General features: G+C 40.4%; 1 protein-coding gene across 1 annotated transcript in view; it reads right to left on the bottom strand.

Annotated features, from left to right (window-relative positions):
* uvrag (UV radiation resistance associated gene) overlaps positions 1–21,443 on the bottom strand; it is a 92,912-nt gene that overhangs the window by 58,773 nt on the left and 12,696 nt on the right. The window contains exons 7-10 of the mRNA XM_085797342.1: positions 17,153–17,258; positions 12,222–12,348; positions 3,290–3,374; positions 51–138 (exon numbers count right to left, since the gene is read on the bottom strand). Of these exons, the coding sequence (XP_085653468.1) occupies positions 51–138; positions 3,290–3,374; positions 12,222–12,348; positions 17,153–17,258 (406 nt within the window). The remainder of the gene's footprint in view (positions 1–50; positions 139–3,289; positions 3,375–12,221; positions 12,349–17,152; positions 17,259–21,443) is intronic.

Raw genomic sequence — 21,443 nt, 5'->3', positions numbered from 1 at the left:
GCCCTGTCAACAATGTGTTGTGCAGCAGGGTACCATCACGTCCAACTCACCACATCAATGGGGTAGATGTAGGAAAGCTCAGAGAGGAGCTGCCGACAGCGGAAGGTAAGCTGGGCGTTGGACTTGAGAAACTGCTCTCTGGAGGAAGACAAAACCAGACACAAGGAGGACACAATGAGACAAAAAAAGCTGCAATTTCGGAGCGCTGGACATAGGGAGTGGTAGGGCAAAGGAGAAAGGAGAGAAAGTGCAGGGATGAGATCGTAGAGGAAGGAGCGTAGCTGGAAAGCAGTAGAACTCATCCAGGCTAGTTACAGCTCCACCGGGACTATCTGTAAGGCTCCAAGGTAATTAAACATACAGGAAATATGACAGATTAATGACGACCAGAGCTGATAGTTCATGTACGCTGTATAATTTTGTGTGATAGCAGGTTAATGTCGGTCTAAGCTAAGGCTGGTCTGCTTTTTGTCCAGGGCACTCCTGCATGAGAGCTAATTGTCTCAGCAGCAGTGAATGGTATTGAGTTTAACTGTTAAAAAAACACACACAACTACCAAATTACATGCTATTTTGTATCTTTAGTGGGACAGTCCCAGTTAGCTTCACTGAGCCCCGGCTTATCACATTATCAAAACAGGCTGGAGACATTCAGCAATTATGACCTGGGAGTGGGGAAGTCTCTGTGTTTGTCCTTGTGCTTTTCACTGTCAACTGAGTCAGGGAACAGTGGGTGAAGGTGAATATATGTTGCCTTTGCCAGAATAAAATATTTCTTTGAACAAGACAGCAAAAAACAGCAAAAAAAAAAAGCAAAACTAGATAATGCATTTCCTGAAGTAAATACGGGTGAATGCTGAAAGCTGGAATGAGTTGAATAAATTGTTGAAACAATGCTGAATTAGGTGAATATGCTGTATGTTGCCTTTGCTGTCTTGTTCAAAGAAATATTTTATTCTGGCAAAGACAAAAAAAGAAAGAAAAATAAATAACATTGACATTTCTAATTGCTGCTAAAGTAAAAACCAGAATAACACGTTGCAAAATACCAGCATAAACAGTCTGGAAAAAAAAACAACAAAGAACTTTTGGAAGACTTTTAAGGAGAAAGTAATACATTTTACTAATTTCCCCTGTTCAAAAATCTCTTCCATGTAGAAACTCTCTGTGCTGTATTAAAATCATTTTGCCTGCTCATGTAAATGGATGTAAATGGATGTAAATGGATGTTCATTCATGGTGAAAATGTGTACACAATGTATATGTGCAACTATGTGAGAATGTACATACCATGAATGAAATAAATCAAAAATGAAAATGTAAATGGATGGCTCTGTGGTAGCGACAGCTCGATACGTTCATTACAACGTTACTGACTGTTTATGTAGTATGGAGTACGAGTGTTTGAGTAACACAGCAACATCCCCTGGTTTGAAAAGTTGACAACAAGCATGACTAACTGCTGTGGTTGGCTGCTCTTTGTGCGCATGTATGTGTGTATTTGAGAGAGAGTGTGTGAGTGCATCTCCCTCTCCACCTCTCTGGGTGTCCTGTACAGTACTTACGCCATGACTTGTGGGTAATAGTCCATCATTTCATGCGGATGAAAAGAGTTTTCAAGGGAAAATGGTTATTGAATGTGATGTATCCTCCCCTCTATGCTCTTTGCCTTTGACAGGAATTTCCTATGTGGCCTTGTCTGTGGTTAGCAGTCTCTTATCATTAGCCTTTCCCTGTGTGTGGCTGTGCTTTGTACGGGTCAGAGGGGAGAAAGATTGGTGTGACAGCGTGACCTGTCATACATATGTAGACGGGTACTTGCTAATAAATGTTTCTTAATGCTTCTACTGCATTGTGTTATTCTACATATTAGCTGGCATATGAAAGAAAAATATATAGATATAGATTTATCTCAAAGTGCTGAATTAAGTCAATCTATATACCAGAAAGAGATGTGACAGTGCTATGATATCCATCTTCTCATCCTCTCTTAGAAAATGTAACAATGTTGTTAGGTCCATTGTCTTTTGTTTATGATAAATGAAGCAGCATTTTAATCTTATAGCTGGTTGAGATGGAGTTTATTTAACTACCAGTCAAGTAGTGCAGTCAAATGGTAAAGACAAATTGTTTCCTAATCCTTCAAAGTGCTAAACTGATGTAAATGGTGCCAAAACTTTTGCCCTGGATACATTTATCTTTACTTACCCAATTCTTAATAAAAGTGACCCTGCATGATTTTTCTTTAATATTGGTTTCATGAAAAGGCCTTTCACTTCAAAAATCAACAAAATCCGAGGGGGGTGTGATATTAAATGGGACAAAAGAAGAAAAAACTATTTTTGGAATTTGATCTGACCTGCAGCAGTCTGAGAAGATTAGAAGAAAACATGTACAACCCCGAACAGCGCATGTGTATTCATATATTATACTCATGTGACAAGGAGCCCAAGTTTGAATTTAAATTTTTAACAATTCATAATATTTTAACAACATATACAGTATAAGTTTATCATTTACTTTTATGGAAAAAAGTAACTAAACTCTACAATTCTTGCCTCTGAAATTGTAAATTTCAAGTTACACATACCGAGTCCTGTTCAGCCAATATGCCAAAAAGTGTACTGAAAACAAAAATAGATGTACTACTTATGATAATGGTTTGATTTGATTCCATTTCACACTCATTTTGTGAGTGTGTGAATATCAAATGAGATTTAGGAGAAAAAGTTAAGTTTGAGCTTAAGCAATCTTTCCTAACTTCCTCCAAATGAAGTTTAATTAAAACAAAGAAATTCTTCCATGAAAAACACCAACGACTCAGACGTTTTCCAAGGAATTGATGTTAGGCAGATGCACAGCTGTCTGTATTAATTTCCTGTTTGCGGGGTATCTTTGCCCCCGCTGGCCTTCCTGGGGCTCCGGTTTACCCTCTCTCACTGCCAGGTACTTCTCAGATAAACAGAGCCGTGTCCAGGGTCGGCAACCTCCACACACGTCTCCCCACGGGCCAAGGCAAACACAGGCCAATAGGTTTTTTAGCACAATGTGCAAATTCGGAGAACACATAAATATAGGCAGCGCCAGCCGCAAAAACATCCCCTTGTTTTGAAAGAGCAAGGTGGGAGGCAGGGTGCAGGGTGTAATCTCATCGTTGAGAGTCGAACACAACAACAGCGCAACACACTGGGTCACATCATGCAGCGAGCCCTCGGCGAAGATAAATACATTTAAAAATGTGTTTTCTGTGCAGAAATACAGCAACAGCTAATGACAGGTTCACACATACCTCTTGGCTGTACATTCCTTCTGCAGCTTGGTTAAGGATTCTTTCTCCTCCTTCAGACAGTCATGCTGAGCGGAGAACGCTTCCTCTGACAGATAGAAAGAAAAAAAAAGGGAAATTATCGGGTGTGAGTTCTGATCTACGATGTCTGAACAGCCAGGTGGGCTTGTGTTTTGTTGGCTGTCATCCACGGTTTAAAATTTGAGGGAGATCAAACAGTTCCTTTGATGAGGCCAAAACCATTTCCTTCTGACACCACATAAAACTAAACAACATATGTATGCAAATTACAGGATTTGTCAGACTCTAAATACAGAGATGGGCAAATAAATAAAATCAGACAGATAAGAGACAGTGATGATACAGCTTGTAGACATTATGCAACCGCAATGCTGGCAAGCTCACAATAACTCAGTGTTATTGCGAGAAAGAAACAAAATAGATTTTAGGACTGTAAGAGAATATTTCTCTAATCTGTCTTCTCATACAGCGTCACATGTGGTGGGATGGCAGGCGAACGCAACGGAAATATGCCTAATGGTTCCATATGAGTAACATATTACTATTTAATGCATATTAACATACTACAAACACATGTGTAATATAATGTAAGAATTATGTTTTCAGTTTCTAGTTTAAGTTTCTTCTTTTTGTCCAACAAATATTACAAATGATCCCCATTATAAGTAAAGAGAGTAAGTAGACAAATCAAACTTAAACCACATGCTTATATTACTCTGCTGTATTTTTCCACACACTGAAGAATGAACAGAAGAAAGTGTTTGTTCGTTATCATTATAAAGAAGTGAGAAGTAAATGAAACTATTGTATTTGACTTGTCATAATTACTTAAAATTTAGTATTTGGAAATAAAACTTTTAGGGAACGTGGAGCTGACCATCAGGTGTAACGACTACAGGACTGTTGCTGTACAATCAAATTGTGGTGGTGATGAAGACAGAGCCAAAAATCACATATGCTTTATGTCCATATTATGAATATAAACACTGGTAATGAGGTTTATCCCCAAGGCTGCCGGCTTCACTCTGTGTGACACGGGGAAGAACATGGCCATGCAGGAGGTTAGGACGTTAGGAGTCAAGTCACTGCTGCTCCACAGCCAAATGATGATTAAGTTATTTTTAAAGTGCCTCCATTTAAAAAGTGGAAGAATCTGAGTTTTTTCTTTCATTTCGATACAGATTTTTGCTTCATACTGATTCCTGGCATGGGAATATTATCAAAAGGACTTAAAATATGTTGAAATTAAAGAACAGCTTTATGTTTGCAGATGTGGAATGCAATAAATACTGTAAATGACAAGATTCTCCGTGATATTGAAGTGTTTCAGTGCCTCCTATTGTCCATTTCCAATCAAACACCATTGCAACAGCCGGCAATAACAAGAAGAGGCAGAGCTATCCATTGTCAGGAAAACTAAACACATTCAGTGTTAAGCAACGAGCTACAAAACTAAACTCAGGAACCAATGACAGAACTAACCAGCTCATTTTCAGATGATTTTCTTTTTTTTTTTTTTCAAATTCCAGATCGCCTCTCACAAATCAATCTTTGTGTTTACCTGCATTCCCCTATTTAAAGTAAAAAAGAAAACCATTTCAATATCTATGGAGTGTCAGGGTGCTGGGAGTAGACCAATTCAAAAGCAAGACTGAGATCCACACACACACACACACAGTCAAGTGGGACGATAGCAGGTGGCATAAAAGTAAGATCATCGAATTACAGTTGTGATCAGATCAGATGGAGGAAAGGACCTGGGGCCTCATTTATCAAAGAGCGTGTAAAAGTCCTCTTAAATTTTCAGTACGACGGAAAGGCAAAATGTGCGTACGACCAAAAAATATACACTCTTTTCAGATCTATCAAACTCCGCGTACACACGGCTGCACGGTATTTCCCTTGATAGATCACACCGGACCTGAGAAAAGCGTGGATGAGAACACGCCTCATACCCAGCCCCCTAAACGGTCCCACACAACCATATGTGGTCAATGCAAATCAGTTACGTGCATATTAAGTAGCCATGTGCACTCTGGAAACGTGTGGAATGACGTCAGTGGAAGACGGTGAAGACAACAGACGACGGAGAGCGGAGGAAGAAGCGGAATTTCTCTGAAAGCGAGATACACGGTAACACGGCAATATCAGTCAGAAACATCATCTTGCATTGAAAGGCTTCAATAAAAACAAAAAACTCCCAAATCTAAATGAAACAGAACAGAAAGAAGAAGAATCATATTTATTCTGCCCCTTATTTTAGATTATGTCATAATAATTTAAAGCAGGGTTTCCACTGCCAGTCAGTACTTTGCACCCCTTTCCACTAACCCCCAACTTCCGTTCACTGGAAGACTTTGATTTTCATTTGTGCATAGCTATATATTAAAAAAAAAAAAAAAAAAAAAACATTGAAGTCCACCAGTCTGTGACTTTTCCTAAAATGATGTTGGGCAGCACCCAGTTTTGTTAAATACAATAAATATTATTCACACAAAAAATATCGATCATGTTTTCTCATTTGCTTTGATTTGCGCCGACATTATTGTGCTTGCTGCTTGCTTGTGTGTGTCCAGTCTGGCTACGTAACACACGCACGTCGCAGAAATTATTTTCCAGACTGGACAGACTGGTTGTGGAAGAGGTGTAGCCTACATGCAGGGGGAAATATCAATATGATATCAAAAGAAAACGAAATTCGTTTTATAAAGCCAGTATTTAGGAGCAAACTAGTGTAAATGCACAGGGGAAAAATCTGAGTCGCTGTGCTTTTCATGTAAAGTGCCGACGTCAACACGTGTGCGGTGGTGGTGGTGGTGGTGGGGGGGGGGGGGGTCATCATCACCACCACTTGCTACTTCAAACAGTGTCCGCGCTCCTCTCTCCCTCGCATACTGCAGTTCTCTGACTCTGCAGCGGCGTCGCCAATTCCTCTTGTTCTTCAAAAAGCGTGTAAATGCCGGTACGCCATGGTCGGACTGGTCGTAAATTTTTGCACTTACTCCCGACAAGTTTTGGTTTGATAGATCCCAAATTAGGCGGAGAAAAGTGCGTACGCACAAAATGGGGGAAAGAGCGTGTAAAAAAGCGTGTATCCACAATGATAAATGAGGCCCCTGCTTCTTATCACATACTTCCACTGACGTCCATACTGTGCTGCTGAAACAGACAGTTCTGAAGATAGAGGGAAGGAAAAAAATAGAGGTACTCAGAAGCATCTCCATCAGATTAACGTAGAAGACAGATAGTGTCAGACGGAGATCGCCTCACGCTGTGAGTGATGACATGAAAATATTTTAACACTGACTACGTGGGCCTGTATTGCAGTCTTGCTTTCATGTAATGCCCAGCTATGTCCTATCTGTTTTCTATCCATCCATTTTTTTTCTTCATCATCCTCTCATCCCTCTGACCTGTTCCATTTTGCATCGCCATATCAACATCATCAAAGACAAACTGCAGCCAATAACACGGCAGCGTGGTGGACACGACATGTGGTTGTTTGATGTGTGTGTTGACGTCCATGGTAAACATGAACGGTGCATTTAGGATGTTAAATCTGGAAACGATTTCTAATGTGACAAGGCTATAAAATGTAAAAATGCTTTTAAAAAAAAACTGTAAATCAATAAATAATAAATCATGGCACTGAGCTTGTTTTAGTTTTCTAATTTCAGGGAAAAGACAGTGTACAGTAACTTCCCTCGCTTTCGCAGATCCAGCTGCAAAGTCTACAACCACACTGCAAGAGAACATTAAAGGGATAGTTCAACATTTTGGCAAATTGGCCCATTGCATAACAGAATGTTAGACAGAGACAGAGTTGTTTTCGAGGTAAATGCAGAGACTGCTTGCTGAAAAACTGTCCCTGAAGGCAACGCGCATCAGCGGTTTTGCACGAATTTACCTCTAAAACAACTCTGTCTGGTAACGTTGTGTTATTATCTCATAGCGTGGTGAATGTGCAGGTCACAACTTGTCCACCAGAGCATTTTGGAGTTGTTGGATTGTGTATTTGATGAGTTTGATGTGGGAAACCAAGAAATCCCATTAGCCACCGTAGCGTAGCTCTGAGGAGCTCACGGCTCTGCTCCGCCGTTCTAAAAATAGCTTGCACCGACAATTAAAGGTAACGAACCTACTGCTATGGGCCAATTTGCCAAAATGTTGAACTATCCCTTTAAAAGTTTTAAAGAGCTATTAAGCTATTAAGCTGCCCGTTTTATTTTTATTTTCCCTATGGGGTGCTTTAGGTGGCCAACTTGTGGATATCTCAATGTTGCTCTGTAAAATAAAGTTTGCTATGACATATAGTGAATTTTATCAATTAAAAGCAATATCATCACCAGCAATTAAATGAACTTAATTCATTTCAACAGAACACATCACACCGGTGTCTGGAGGAGAAAATGCATCATGGAATCCTGGATGTATAAAAATGTTTAGGAGGCCTTAAAAAACGCTTCATGCTGGAAAACGACTGTAAAGAACATATATTTGTTTCCAACTAAAACATTATTACCACCTTGTTTTCCAGCCACGGCTCTTCACGCCTTATATGCACTGTAACATAAAGACTGAATGGGATGGCGGAGGTGGAGAGTTAACAAAAAAAGACAGGCAATATGTAGAAAGACATCACAGCGAGTCATTATTAGGCGGAGTGTCGGACTGTAGTACCTGTCAACACTTAACCATGAGTAAAGATGGCGATCAGCTGCTGGTAAAGGAGCCCTAATGATGATAGCTTCAATATGAGACCTTTTCTCTAAGGTGACAAATACCTCCACACACCACACCTTCGCTAAACTGTGTTCCTTACACTTGAGAAACCCAACCACTGACATTTATTGCTCGGGAGCCCTGGCGGTGTTACAGAGCGTGAGAATAACTACCGTTACTAAGTACAATAAACGCCGTTCACAGACTTGATTTATGTCATCTGCTCAAGGTGGAGGGAGGGGAAATTAGACGGGAGGAAATTGTGACAAGAGTGTGACCCCCACCAAAACCAAACCCATTACACCCCGGGGCCAGGAAAGACAGATTTTTTAGTTTTAAATTCACAGCTGTAAAAAAAAAAAAAAATGGTGGTCATGCTCATATGCCCTCTGTTACGGTTTGTGTGAAAGTATGTGTTCTTTTGCAGTGGAGAAAAACAACAGTATTTCTACACCCCTGCTATGATTTCGCTGCCATTACTGTAAATCAGCGGGCACTGAACAGCCCGTCGTTAACCTGTCATCAGGATGATATCGACCGCTGAGATTTTTCAGCGCTTATTATGCGAACGCTGTCCAGGGTGGTGAAGATGAAACACATGAAACACATGAACAAAGATGAACACAAAACAGGCATCAGCAAGTCTGCACTGCAGCCAGCAACCATCTAATAGTTACTTAAAAAATAACACAAAAACAGATACCAAACTTTCATCTCATCTTTATCTTTTACTACGTAGACGCACACACACCTGCGGATCTCTACTGTACTGTATGTCTGGGTTTTGTTTTGAGAGAGGCCCGTTTTCTGGGAATAACGGGGCTGATAAGAGCTATTTGCTAATGGGCCCCATGGCTGTGTGAGAGATGAGAGGACCACACAGCCAGGTACAGATGACATCCGAAAGAGCGTGACTAAGAAAGGAGATTAAGTCCATACGAGACGAGATGCCCTCTGGGGATGTATTGCATAGCGATGCACTTACACATACTGTTAAACTGTCAATAAAACTTACTTTGAAACCTGTGTCTAATAAGAGCTGCAATGTGTGAAAAGCCAACAAATTAAACACTTGCTTCTAATTGAATCAACATTGACATTAAATTGGTGTATAAATCATCCGTCCTTAGACCCTGTTAGTTAGTCTGTAAAACCATCTGTATTGAATAAATGGGACTAATTTAGCTCCTTCCAGGCCTGTGAGGGAGAGGCAACGTTCAAAATGAAATTTAACCAAGATCTGATAAAATCATATGTGTCTCGAAAATGAAAGATGAGATCAGATGAAACAAACACACTGCGCTGCCAACCTAAATATAATCAGACAAAAAAATCAGCTGCTGTATGAAATACTGTAAACACCTGTCCTCAAGAGTATCCTGTCTGTAATGAATGCAGGGTTTTTTCCGATTGTGTAACAAATGAATGTGAGCAGGCTGATTAGAAAAGTTAAACAACAAGCTGGAAGTACAGTAAAGCTCTGCAGCATATGGTTTTTGGCTTTTGAGTTATGAGTCTGAGGGAGAGAAAAAAATGACAAGATTTCAGCATTGCCCTGTTCAGCAACGCCACATCATTTCAATTTATCCCAAAATGGCTTTTTTCCCTCTTTAACCAACTGAAGGAATTTTTCTGCTGTTTCTTAATAAGCACCTGTCCAGTCGGGGGGAAAAAAGCCGTGAAAAAGCTGCAGAGAGGCAGAGCAGCAAATTCTTTTGTTTGGCTGCAGACGGAGCGCTGACAGGAAAAGAGGCAGAGGATTAACGGCTTTTTTTTCTTCTTTTTTTTTTTTAGAAATGCAGCACAAAAGAAATTCATCCCTACAACCCACTTAGTGCTGCATTTATGAGTGAGTGTGGCTGTCTGCATTCATGTGCAGACTTCGTACTAATTATTGACAATCCCCACCTCAGGTTGGTGGCTCAGTGAGGTTCCCTGCCCTTCGGTCAAACAGCTAGTTGACCTCACAGATATGTACGGATCATCTGAGCTGCTTTAAAGAGGAGGAACTATGACGGTCCGGTCGCTTTTTCGCTGTGTTGCTAACCCTCCTCCCGGGTCATGTGCATTTGTTTACAAAGAAGCCAGCGAGAAATCAATCAATAGAGCGGTGCATAACGTTACATATCATATACGATGTTACGACGTGTGTATTTGTGTTTTTCAGCCAAGAGATGCAATAAGTGACACGCTAAGTGGAAGGAAGAGAGCCTCCATTCTCCCTCGTAACAAGTTAAGCCATTTATTAAACCATCACAATTACTCCAAAGCTGTTTGATTAAGGTAAAAATGTAGAAATGTAGCATAGTTAAGCTACAAATCCTGCATAGTTCCTCTTTAAGACAAACACCAAATGTTTGTCTAATACATTTTGGAAAGCTGCACAGGAACAGGTTAACTGTACAACACAGTAAACTCTGCTGCTCAGCTCATTGTGAGTTTTTCTGACTACCATATTAAAACAGCAGGATGTAAAACACAAAAAGCTGTTGGAAAAAGAGGAAACTTAAGTGGGAAATATATGTTTCCTACCTCAATGTATTGTAATAAATGTAATAAATAATATATTTTATCATAACTAGTGCATTCATTCCTGGGACACAGTGACCTTGGTCCTTGACCACCTATCTCTAATCAGTTCCTCTTTCAGTCCAAGTAAACATTTGTGTCATATTTGAGGGAATTGCCTGACTGTGCTCCTGAGTTCACACATTCACCTGAACGTGACAGACAGACAACCTGCAAACATACAGTACAGTAACGCCTCTGGTCACAGCTGTCGCCAGCTCAGAGGCATAAACAACTGAGAAATTGTGTCCCAGCTCCCCCAAAACACTCTGAAACCACAATGTAACCACTTGTGTGCACTTACAATCATAAAAGCCAGACAGATACACGTAGCCTATGCGTATGGTGTGTTTGGGTTTTATGTGTCTTTTACTTCCCCACGAGCAGGGAGCAGTAAAACACTCCTCGGCCTCTCAGACATCAGTCAAGAGCTGCAGACTTCACAGGGTTAAACTGGATGACATCACTGAACAAACACCGGCCTTTTAGAGGCCTGACACAGGCTGCAAAATCCACAGGAATGGCTCTATATACTGTACATGTGTGTGCATGTGTGTGTGTGTGTTGAGTGACTCCAATCCACTTGACTGTGAGTGTGACTGATGTTTCCTGTATGTGACCGGCTCTACTGTACTTCACAGTGAACAGTTAGTACAAGGGGCACAGTCTACCTGCTGCTGTCTGGCAGCGCTGAAATCTTAACCGAGGTGTTTTTTAAACTTTCCAGAATAACAAAACCACATACTGACCTGGTTCCCCAGTCTTTTTAATTATAAGAAAAAGCACGAACACTATTTCAAAAACTACATGTCTCTTTAACTTGTCTTCTCTATCTGGTGGTGACACAATAATGTGGAAAATGTGGAAATTGACAAAAAAAACTATCGAGGATGTTGGGAAGGGTTCTTAATTATACCGTAGAAAGATGTAAGATGGTGAGCAATATTATAAGGCAAAATGAAGGAATTTAGGTAATCCGCTTAATTCAATAAGTCATAACCAGAGGAATGTACCGTATTATTCTAACTCAAAATGAAAAATATCCTGCTTAGTCCCGTGCTTTCTGTTATGTAGACAAAATGATGGTCCAACTATGTCAAAACAACATCCTCTGTTCACTTCACAATTAGCAGCTGAAGCAGCCTTTTGTGGCTGATCGTGAAAGGAGGTGGTGACTTGGTGAAACTCGCTGCTGACAACATCATGACAGTAAGATAAAGGACGAGAAAACGAGCTACAGAAGGACTCGCTGATCATGTCGTGTGATTCTTTTGCAACACAACATGTTGAGAGCTTTTTATTGGTATTGGCATCAGAGTGACTGATTTAAGTCTTGCAATAATTTGGAGGGTAAAAACACTGATTCAGTGCACCTGTCTGTGTTGCATTGATATTGTTGGCTCAGTTGCACTTGCAAAATGGAATTGTGTATTATTATGATATTATTTTGTAAGGCTGAAAAAGCTGAATATTTTGCTTTAAAACTCATCTACAGATTCTTCCATCTTCACATGGCATCTTCCAAACTACAACTATTAAAAGTGTCACATTGTGTGGTGCACAAAGAACAATGGAAGTTTCATTTGGGTGTTAATTTGTCGTAATGGGTTCTCATTTGTTTTACCTTTCTTCTGAAGCTGTGCCCTCTCCTTCTGCCGCAGGTCTATCTCTCTGCCGAGCGCCTTCCTCTGCCGCTGCAGCTCGCTGCGCAGCACGGCGATACGCAGCTGCATGCACTCCCGCTCCTTCTTCTGCTCAGAGCAAACACAGGACAACACAGATATTGAGAGAAAACAGACAAAGAGGATGAAGGAAAATATTTAGTATCTGGTAACAGCTATTTTGGTGTTTATTGCAGTTTAATAAGATCCCCAAATTCCTACTAGGTCCCCCAAAAACAGGCCATGTTTTTGAAGGCTGATCCCGTGTTGCTTTGATTTAATACGGATCTACTGAGCCAATACTCACCCTCACTAATCCAGAATCTACTGTCAACAACTAATGACCAGAAAGATGGAGGATGATTTAACTATCCAAAACATCTCACTGAGCCCTGAGATCAGCGTTGCTGGTGAAAAGGCTCAGTAATGAGCCGAAAGTCATGGGAATGGCTGGCCGTGAGTCGCCTAGTGTGGAGTTCTGGCTGTAAGCAGCATGCAAGCAGATACTGAAAGAAGATGAGAGGAGAAGAGGCCGAGTGTCAAACCCGGTCTAGCGGTGGCACCAAATACAAAGATTTGGTCAGGGACAGCAACACTGGAAGGTTATAGTACAAACACACCTGCATTGCACACAGGTGTGTATTAATAATCTTATTGTGGCATTTTGATTGTAATTTTCATCTCAGAGAGCTGCGTTCCATTCAGGTGCTGCAGTTGATGATGTGTTGAGAAGACATCGAATTGGGAAGGTGTTAACACATGGTGGCTGGAGAATGTAAATAAGAAACAATAAATGTGATAACTGTAGGGTGAGGAGTGGAGCTGGCAAAGAGCAAGTGTCACCTTTTACTAGAAAAAACTAGGACGTCATGGCACGTGATGCTGCCAGGTGAAGAGCACAAATAAGTCAATCATCCACAGATTGGCAATCGTACTTGTTGTCCAAGGAAATTTTTTCACATTTCTACCACACAAACATAAATGACGCATTCAATGAGCACGTTATTTCATCAGCTCTCATGTATATTTCCTCCAACTGTCTCTGATCATAGTAAGCCTTGCTGGGCAAACAAATCTGAAATTCAGATCTTTTCATTGAAGCATCTTTTGAAAATCTTGAAGAGTTTAAGTCTCTTTGTTCTATTGATCCAAAAAAGGCGACTGGGGCTGATGACTTACAGCCAAAGCCAAGACTGTTATTATTAGAGACTCCGTTTTTAGATGAATGCTCTACTTATACTTTTAAATCAGACTCTGGTTACAGAAAGCATCCCTTACTTTTGGAGGACAGCCAGTGTCCTACCTTGCATATAGCAGCCAGTGTTCGTACTAAATAACTATCGACCTGTTTCCAATCTATCACTTCTAGCTTAAGTTTTATTTAGAGGAACTGGTGAATGGTCGGGTAAGAACATTTTAACCTCAACATCCCATTTTAAAATCATATCCAATCAAGTTTTCATTTAGGGCATAGTACTACTGAGTTCAGCAGGACTGTGTCAACTGTTCTATTGATTTATCAAAGGCTCTTGTATCGTTGATTAACAAGAATTTTATTGAAATGCTAAGAATCTATTGGATTCAGTGCAAAAATTTATTTTGCAAATCTTCTCAAAGAACTCAAGCTGTTCAACTTTATCACTGGTAGCAAGGGTGTGCCACAGGGTTCAATTATAGGACCATTATTATTCACAATAACAGTGCAAAAGTTAAAATAAGAACAATTTATTTGTGCAAAGTTGATGATATTTTATAAACAACAGGGCCCTCTACCACATGTTTATTTCTGTGCTGCTGTACCGCAAATTGGATGTTAAATTATTGTTGAAGTCAGTTAAAAAATACTGCCTTCTTTTTCTCTAAAAAACTGACCATGAAATTCACTGATGGGACATCAAGTGAAAGGACACCTGTTATAAATACCTGGGTTTCTGGCTTTATGACACTCTTCTGGTTCTACTTTTAAATCAAGGCAGTCAGGCATTCCACCCTTAAGTTAAAAAATCATGACGGCTTTGGAAATCATCATTGTTTACTGTAGAAAGTTGTGGCAATCATTGTGAGTGAGAAGAGAAAAACACTGCATTCTTTTTATTTATAAAGCACTTCTGGGCAAACCTCATGATGACCTTGCGCATTAATTCTGTATCAATTTCAAATTGTGATCAGAGGCTGCAAAACCGAATTTGCTATACTACTGAAGTAGCTATCGATTTAGTCCATTGTATTCTAGATTCTAATTAAATAAACTATTCACTTTTAATCAATTTCATTACTTTTAGACACACAAAGAGCAGTGTGAATGCCTAAGTATGTGTCCTTTTAATCGATGTTGTCCGTTGTGTTGATGTCCTTGGCCTGTTTGCTGTATAATTTGCTCATGTATATGCTAACGTTGTGTGTTTTTATCGTTTTATATGTTCTGTAATCAGGATGTAGTCGTACAAGAGAGCTTGCTCCACATGGCCCTCCCCAGTTTAAGGGGTTATAACAACATGCAGACATGTGGACACACACACACTCTCAAACTCAAACACTGGTGCGAGACCACAATAAAGTCCATCAACTCCAGATGAGTATCTGTTTTTATCCATCTATATATCCACAACTTTCAACAGGCGTCTCTCGCACCACATGCTCCCTGACCAGCAGCAGCAGCATCAGAGTGCAGGTCATTAGTCAACATCCCTGCCTCTCTCTGCAGGGCGTCCCTTCATCAGGCTTCATGTCTCTATCTGGTTGGGGGGGGGCTGCAGTTGGCCCACCATCTAATGAGGAACAGCACAAGGGATTCATAGACTGATGGACGTGAATGTGGTATACAGTAGATGAAGGGGAAAGATCGGACGTTAACAGAACCATACAATGAAAAATGATAAGTTAGGATGAACAGATAGGGCGACTCCAAAACATCTAAAGAGTGATTTAAGAGCTGACATTTAAGAACTGTGTGGATGATGACAAACACTTGAGTGTGTTTGAACAGTTGGGAGAGTAAAACACAGCGATGCAATAGCAAACGACATGTATAATGGAGAGATGTGGGGGGGGCGGGGAGAGATTCAGCCTTGTTATTCATCCTGCAGCGACTGTGGCATCTCTCACACGCATACACTTTGATAGTGATCATGGCTCTGGGATCTGAGGAAACACAGATATGCTTCTTCTTGAAGACTTCTGAGGGTTTTGTGGCGAAAACAGAGAGGGGTATCAGTCGCAGAGCGAGGACTGATAGAGCCTCCATCTCTGCAATGTGTCGTACCCTGATGCTCGCATGTTAAACCACCACCGGCTTTGGCACGAAACCACGAGCCTCCTACACTTTCGCTGAGCGGCATAGTTGACAAGTGGGTCACAGCCATGTTGTGAGTCTGTGTGAGAGAGAAGGGAGAGACTCTAACCCACCATCAGGGCCCGTCTGACTCCGACTGAACATCAAACAGCGGTGGGTCAGCTGAGTAAATAAGCAGCAGGCGTAGGGGGGAGCGCGTTATAACCCAGCACATTAATGGCAGAGTGTGGGTGAGAGGGTGAAAGGCCAGGCGCTGGGGCTGGTGGCCTCCACTCTGTCCTCCTTTGATCCGCGCTCACTATGACGCGCACAGAAGGATTGTACAGAGCTCTCCAAAGGCAATGAGGGAAACCCTTAGAAGAGTCACACAATGCTCCACTCACTTCAAGTCGCTGGGTTTTTACAGAAAGGTAGAGGACGAGGATTATGTGATTTATTAGCTGATGTGAGCTCTGAAAGGGGTTTTAATGAATGTTTCACTGAGGGGAAAATATCAGAGACAAGTTTTTGAAAGAGATCCTTTGTGGCAAAAGAATGGAGCCTCAATGTTTTTGTGGGAAGGCTAAAGAAGGCTATAGAGGAGCTGCTTTAATAGGTGGGGTGAAGTCTGGGGAAAGGAACAGAAAAAAAAAAGAGCCATATGAAAAGCTGGTTGAGAGCATGATGGAAAGCAACAGCTGTAACAGCTGTCTAAAGAGGCACTCAAAACCTTTAGATTTGGTATCTGTGCAAAAACACATACAGTACCAACACACTCTTACAAAGCACAAAATGAATTTGGCCATGGAAGGTATGTTCTCCTCCTGTGACAAGAAAAAATGCCTTTTACTAAGACAAGTGTACCTGGAGGATAAAAACACGAGTGTCACCACCTCGGGGCTTTTACTGTATAACAGCAGAAGAGAGAGGATGCTTTTGAAGCGAATGTTTACAATAAACACAATTTCTAACCTGGGATCAGTGCTCCGTTTTCACAGCTGTGTGGCTGCCAATTCCAAAAATGTTAAATATGCTTCCTTAGCTTTTTTTTCTCTTTGTATCGCAGACGAGGATATGACAAGAGGTGGAAACATAAACACTGGGTTTTGCTCCAAATGTTATCAAATCGGAGGTGGGATGTTTCTCTTTCTTCACTTCTCAGTTGAGCCCATCAAAACAAAAAAAGATACAATGGCTGCTCCAAGGGTGAAATCACATGTCACATAACTTTACATTACAATTACACCTGGGGATTTGGGCGATACAAGTTTATAAATCCTGTTAAGTATTTGCCACAACACAAGTCTGCTGATGCTTATTATTGGAGTTGAAGTGCGAGGCCTCTTATCGCTGATCGCAGCAATTACCGCTCTCTGGTGTTAATGAATGTTCCTTGAAAACATCACATCACATCATTTGCACTTCCTCTTTGTATATTTTTCAAAAACATGAAATTCACTGCATCTTTACTGTACATATTTTCACTATATCATAAGCTGGTGAAACAACACCGACCACTGCTGCTAATAAAGAGCAAAGCTGCCTAAATATTGGCGATGACTTAAAGGTACAGTAAGTTGCTGATGCTTTCAAATCTGTTACTGGCAGGTTTTCGGCGCTCACCCGTTCCGTGCAGGTCGCTGTCGTCCTCAGCTTTTCCTCGATCTCCTTCCCAATCTTCTGCACCGTGACCTGGGTCTGCTTGATGGCTCTCTGCGCTGTGTGAAGCCTGCAAGGAGGACGAAGAGAGAACGGAGCTATTATTGTCTGTATAACCACAGAGTGGACCACAAGAACAATCCCATGTTGATACAGTGTCACTGTGGGGTCACTAAACTGACACTTGTTGAATGAAAACCGAGTGTCAGTGTTAAGGCAACACCAGCAATTCATTTCTTTTTGTTTGGATGTTTACAGAAACTGTTTGGAAGGATTGTGATTGTCCTCATGTGGAGGAGAAGTCATTGTGCAGTGTGTTGCTCACGCATGTTTCTTTTTCTGATTTACTGAGGTTGATCTTTATTGTTGTCGCCTGACAGCTGAGCCTTCAAAACTGTTACACTCAATGAGGAGTTTTGACATCAAACAAAATATGACAAAAACAATTTTGAGAACATTCCTAATAATAAAAAGCTTACAGTTAATTAGAAGAGACAGATCGAGTTATGAATAACCACAAACCACATCACAAACAAACACCACTGAAGTTTAAAAGTTTAATCATGATTATTTTCTAATAATCTAACCACAACATGAGATCAAAAGCCGTCTCAAAGGGACAAATACAACTCTCAGACCTACAATCAATTAAATGAAGCCACAAAGACGGGGGCCTATTCCCAAATTCTGTGTCTACTGAAATAAGGAACAGCTACATGAGTACACAAAGGACAAGGCAGCGCATTATCCATGCCATCCATCACAAGAGCAATTAACTTTTAAGTGAGTTTCAGAGTGCAGAGTGTGAAGGAATGTGTCTTTCTTTAAGTACTTATATTATTTAGATCACGTTTCCATACAGGTCATACTCTGGTCACTCTCTATATGCAAGAGATCATAGTTTATCTCTGGCGTGACTGTTAAGACGCAGCTGCCTGATCCCCACTGGCAGTTGCAAGAGCAACCAAGGTCATGAAGCAGAGCAACAGAGATAGGACAGACAGAGGCTCCGGTGTAGGAACTAATCGCTATGACAAACAGTCGGACTCATCCCACACTTTCCGCATGATGTAAATTTCATCACCAGATAGTGTTCACAAGGCGTTGACATCCATCCACTGTCTAATTTGTTGCAGCCACATGGTAAAGGGCGACGTTTTCACATGCAACAACTCTTTCAAGGTGTCCACACGATGTTCACACTGCAAAAACTCAAAATCTTACCAAGAATATTTGTCTTATTTCTAGTCAAAATGTCATTTCTGGTCAAAACAAATCTCATTATACTTAAAATAAGACTCATCACATTAAAAAGTAGCTTGTTTTAGACACCTTTTACTTCTTTCAAACATATTTATATATATATATATATTTTCACAAGTAGAAAAATCTGATAGTGGAGCAAGTTTTTCTTCCTTATTACAAGCACGTGCTTTCACTGGCAGATTATTCTACTTATTTCAAGTGAATATTTGAAACAAGTGAAAATAATCTAAAAACAAGTTAATTTTTTAGGTGATGAGTCTTATTTTAAGTGAAAAGAGTTTAGTTTTGACTAGAAACGAAACATTTTGACAAGAAATAAAGACAAATATTCTTGGAAAGGTTTTGAGTTTTTGCAGTGCACATATGGATCAACATTTTGGCATGTCGTAAATATGGAGTAACGACTTACAGTAAATGTGGTTTCCCCAAGAAGAAATCCTTCAGAATTGGGTGGCAACTTGTGTAAAGTTGTACAGTATTTGCTCATCTCTATTCCCCTTGGCCAATAAGGTTCAATAAACGCTTCAGCTTGAGACATCTGGGTCCCCCAATAACTCTTCCATTAGCTCACACGATTTCCATCGCACAGAGAGACAAAAACCCTTCCTATATAACCCAAGGGACACCAACAACTCATCAACAAAACAACAATCCCCATATGGTATGGTGGTGGGAATGAATTGCAGAGGACGAACAAAAAGGCATTCACACTGTCAGATCTGCGTTAGATCATTCACCTCTTATGTCTCAATGGCATCCATATGTCATGATAGTCGTTGTGCACAGTACTGTAATAGGTACAGAATAGCTCAGCTGTCTGGGCCCTTGGTTTATGTTTTTTGTGTGCTTTTTTGTACCTCTGACAGTTTTTAAATGTGCATTATACCACCACAGGATTGGTGAACCACATCAGCCTGATAATTTCAAAACCATCAGATGTGGTAACGAGTGTTTAGTTCTGACAAGTTGTTACAACAACACCTGTTAAATGAGTGGTTTCCTGCTCTAGTGATGATGAACAAACATATTTCAAACCCAAACATGCTGATACTGCATGTTGACAGTCTCTCTTTAATTTAAACTGAGACACTGCTATTTGCAAAACCAGACACAGGAAGCTCACGTTCAGTTTTACCAAGTGTTAAGAGATACAGCTGTTGCTTTGTTTCTTTCTGCAGAACAGTTTATAATGCTGACCCACTAGTCTGTGATACAACAACTGAACCACTTTGAGTTCATAAGAGTGAAATCTGAGAGCATGATTATAGCAGAAAGAGAGAGAGGAGATTGTGGTTTGGGTCATGAGGGTGATGTGAATAGGGTTTTCCTTACATATGCGCTGCTTTGAGTCTTCAAGAAATTGCCTCTTGAGTGGATTTAGTGTAAGAGGCTCTTTTAAACACTCTCCCAGTTTGGTGGGGTCATTTTACAAATCCTAGGGAGGCTTTTTTGTTATGAAACTCACACAGTCATCTTTGGATATTATTGCTTCTCTCTGGCAGCCAAGTCAACCAATAAAAAAAACAACTTCTAAGACGACGTAAATAGATCTTTTGGGAGGAGTCTGACAGGAAGATCATTTTGTGTTTTTTGCCCTCGTTTTTAATCTGTCTGAGGTGACAGTGATAGCAGCTGAAGATAGTTTTTTGGAACATCAGGGCAAATCTGTTTTGACAGCTTCATCTGTTTAGGTGATTGCAGTGGGAGAACCTGATATGGCCTTTTCCCCCAGGTGAGAATAGTTATCTCCTCTTCCCTTTTCACGCATGTCTGCCCCCTTATCATTCCTTGAGACTTGGCCTAACGCCTGCCCATCAGGCTCTGTCACAATCTATGGACCAGTGGAGTGGGGCGGGGTGCAAATGGGACAACAGTTTAATCATTGGGCAACTGTACAGAGATTGCCCAGCGCTCACAAGCCATGACAACTTTCCTTTTTCCAATGCATGAGTGCTACTTAACAACTCCACCACGAAGGGATTTGCAGGAAGTTATGACTGAGGCTGTGCACTCAACCCCCCGATGGCGATAAACATCAGCAAAACAATAACATTTGTTCCTTTGACTGTGGCACAAGATCCTGCAGGGGTGTTGGATGAAACTTGTGCTTTTGAAATTTCAAGATATTTAGATAAACAGAAAGGCATCTTGAAGAGAATCTTGAATAGGGGCTTTTACATAAAGTATAATCCAAAGAAAGGCAAGATCTTTTTAAATTTAATGAATGTCCAGTCTTTTCAAAACTCCTTTTACACTGCAAAAACTCAAAATCTTACCAAGAATATTTGTCTTATTAATGTCAAAATGTAATTTCTAGTCAAAATAAATCTCATTATACTTGTTTTTAGACACTTTTTACATATTTTCACTTGAAATAAGTAGAAAAATTAGATAGTGAAGCAAGTGTTTCTTTCTTATTACAAGCACAAAAAACCTGCTTTAACTGGCAGATTATTCTATTTATTTCAAGTGAAAATTAGTTTGAAACAAGTGCAAATTATCGAAAAACTGGTGATGAGTCTTCTTTTAAGTTTAGTTTTGACTAGAAATGAGACATTTTGACATGAAATAAAACAAATATTCTTGGTAAGATTTTGAGTTTTTGCAGTGTAGTTGGACAGCAATAGATTTGCAAGCCTCTCCAACAAAGACAGGTCGTCTGTTTTCTGTTCATTTACCTTTGAATAAATATTTGTCAAGGTCTACAGTACATGTTGTGTTGTGGTCCAGCATCTGCAATTTTGCAATCAGCGCTGTGAAGGACCCAACAAATGCAGATGTGTCAGCTGGCTTACAGAGATAAGCAAGAGAACGACCCGAGGATCCGAGGAAGAAGACACCTGGGAGCACATTGTTTTTTCTTCTGAGACAAAATAAGAGATAAACATCAAGTCATTTAAATACCTTGTGTATCACTGCCTCATGAACAGGGGAGGTTTGAAGGACAAGATAGTTGATTACACAACACAAGTTGAAAGTAACTAAAAGC

Source organism: Trachurus japonicus, chromosome 14 (assembly GCF_045865225.1).
Source record: "Trachurus japonicus isolate A0001 chromosome 14, Traja_1.0".
Lineage (NCBI taxonomy): Eukaryota > Metazoa > Chordata > Actinopteri > Carangiformes > Carangidae > Trachurus > Trachurus japonicus.
This window is presented reverse-complemented; position numbering and strand designations above follow the sequence as displayed.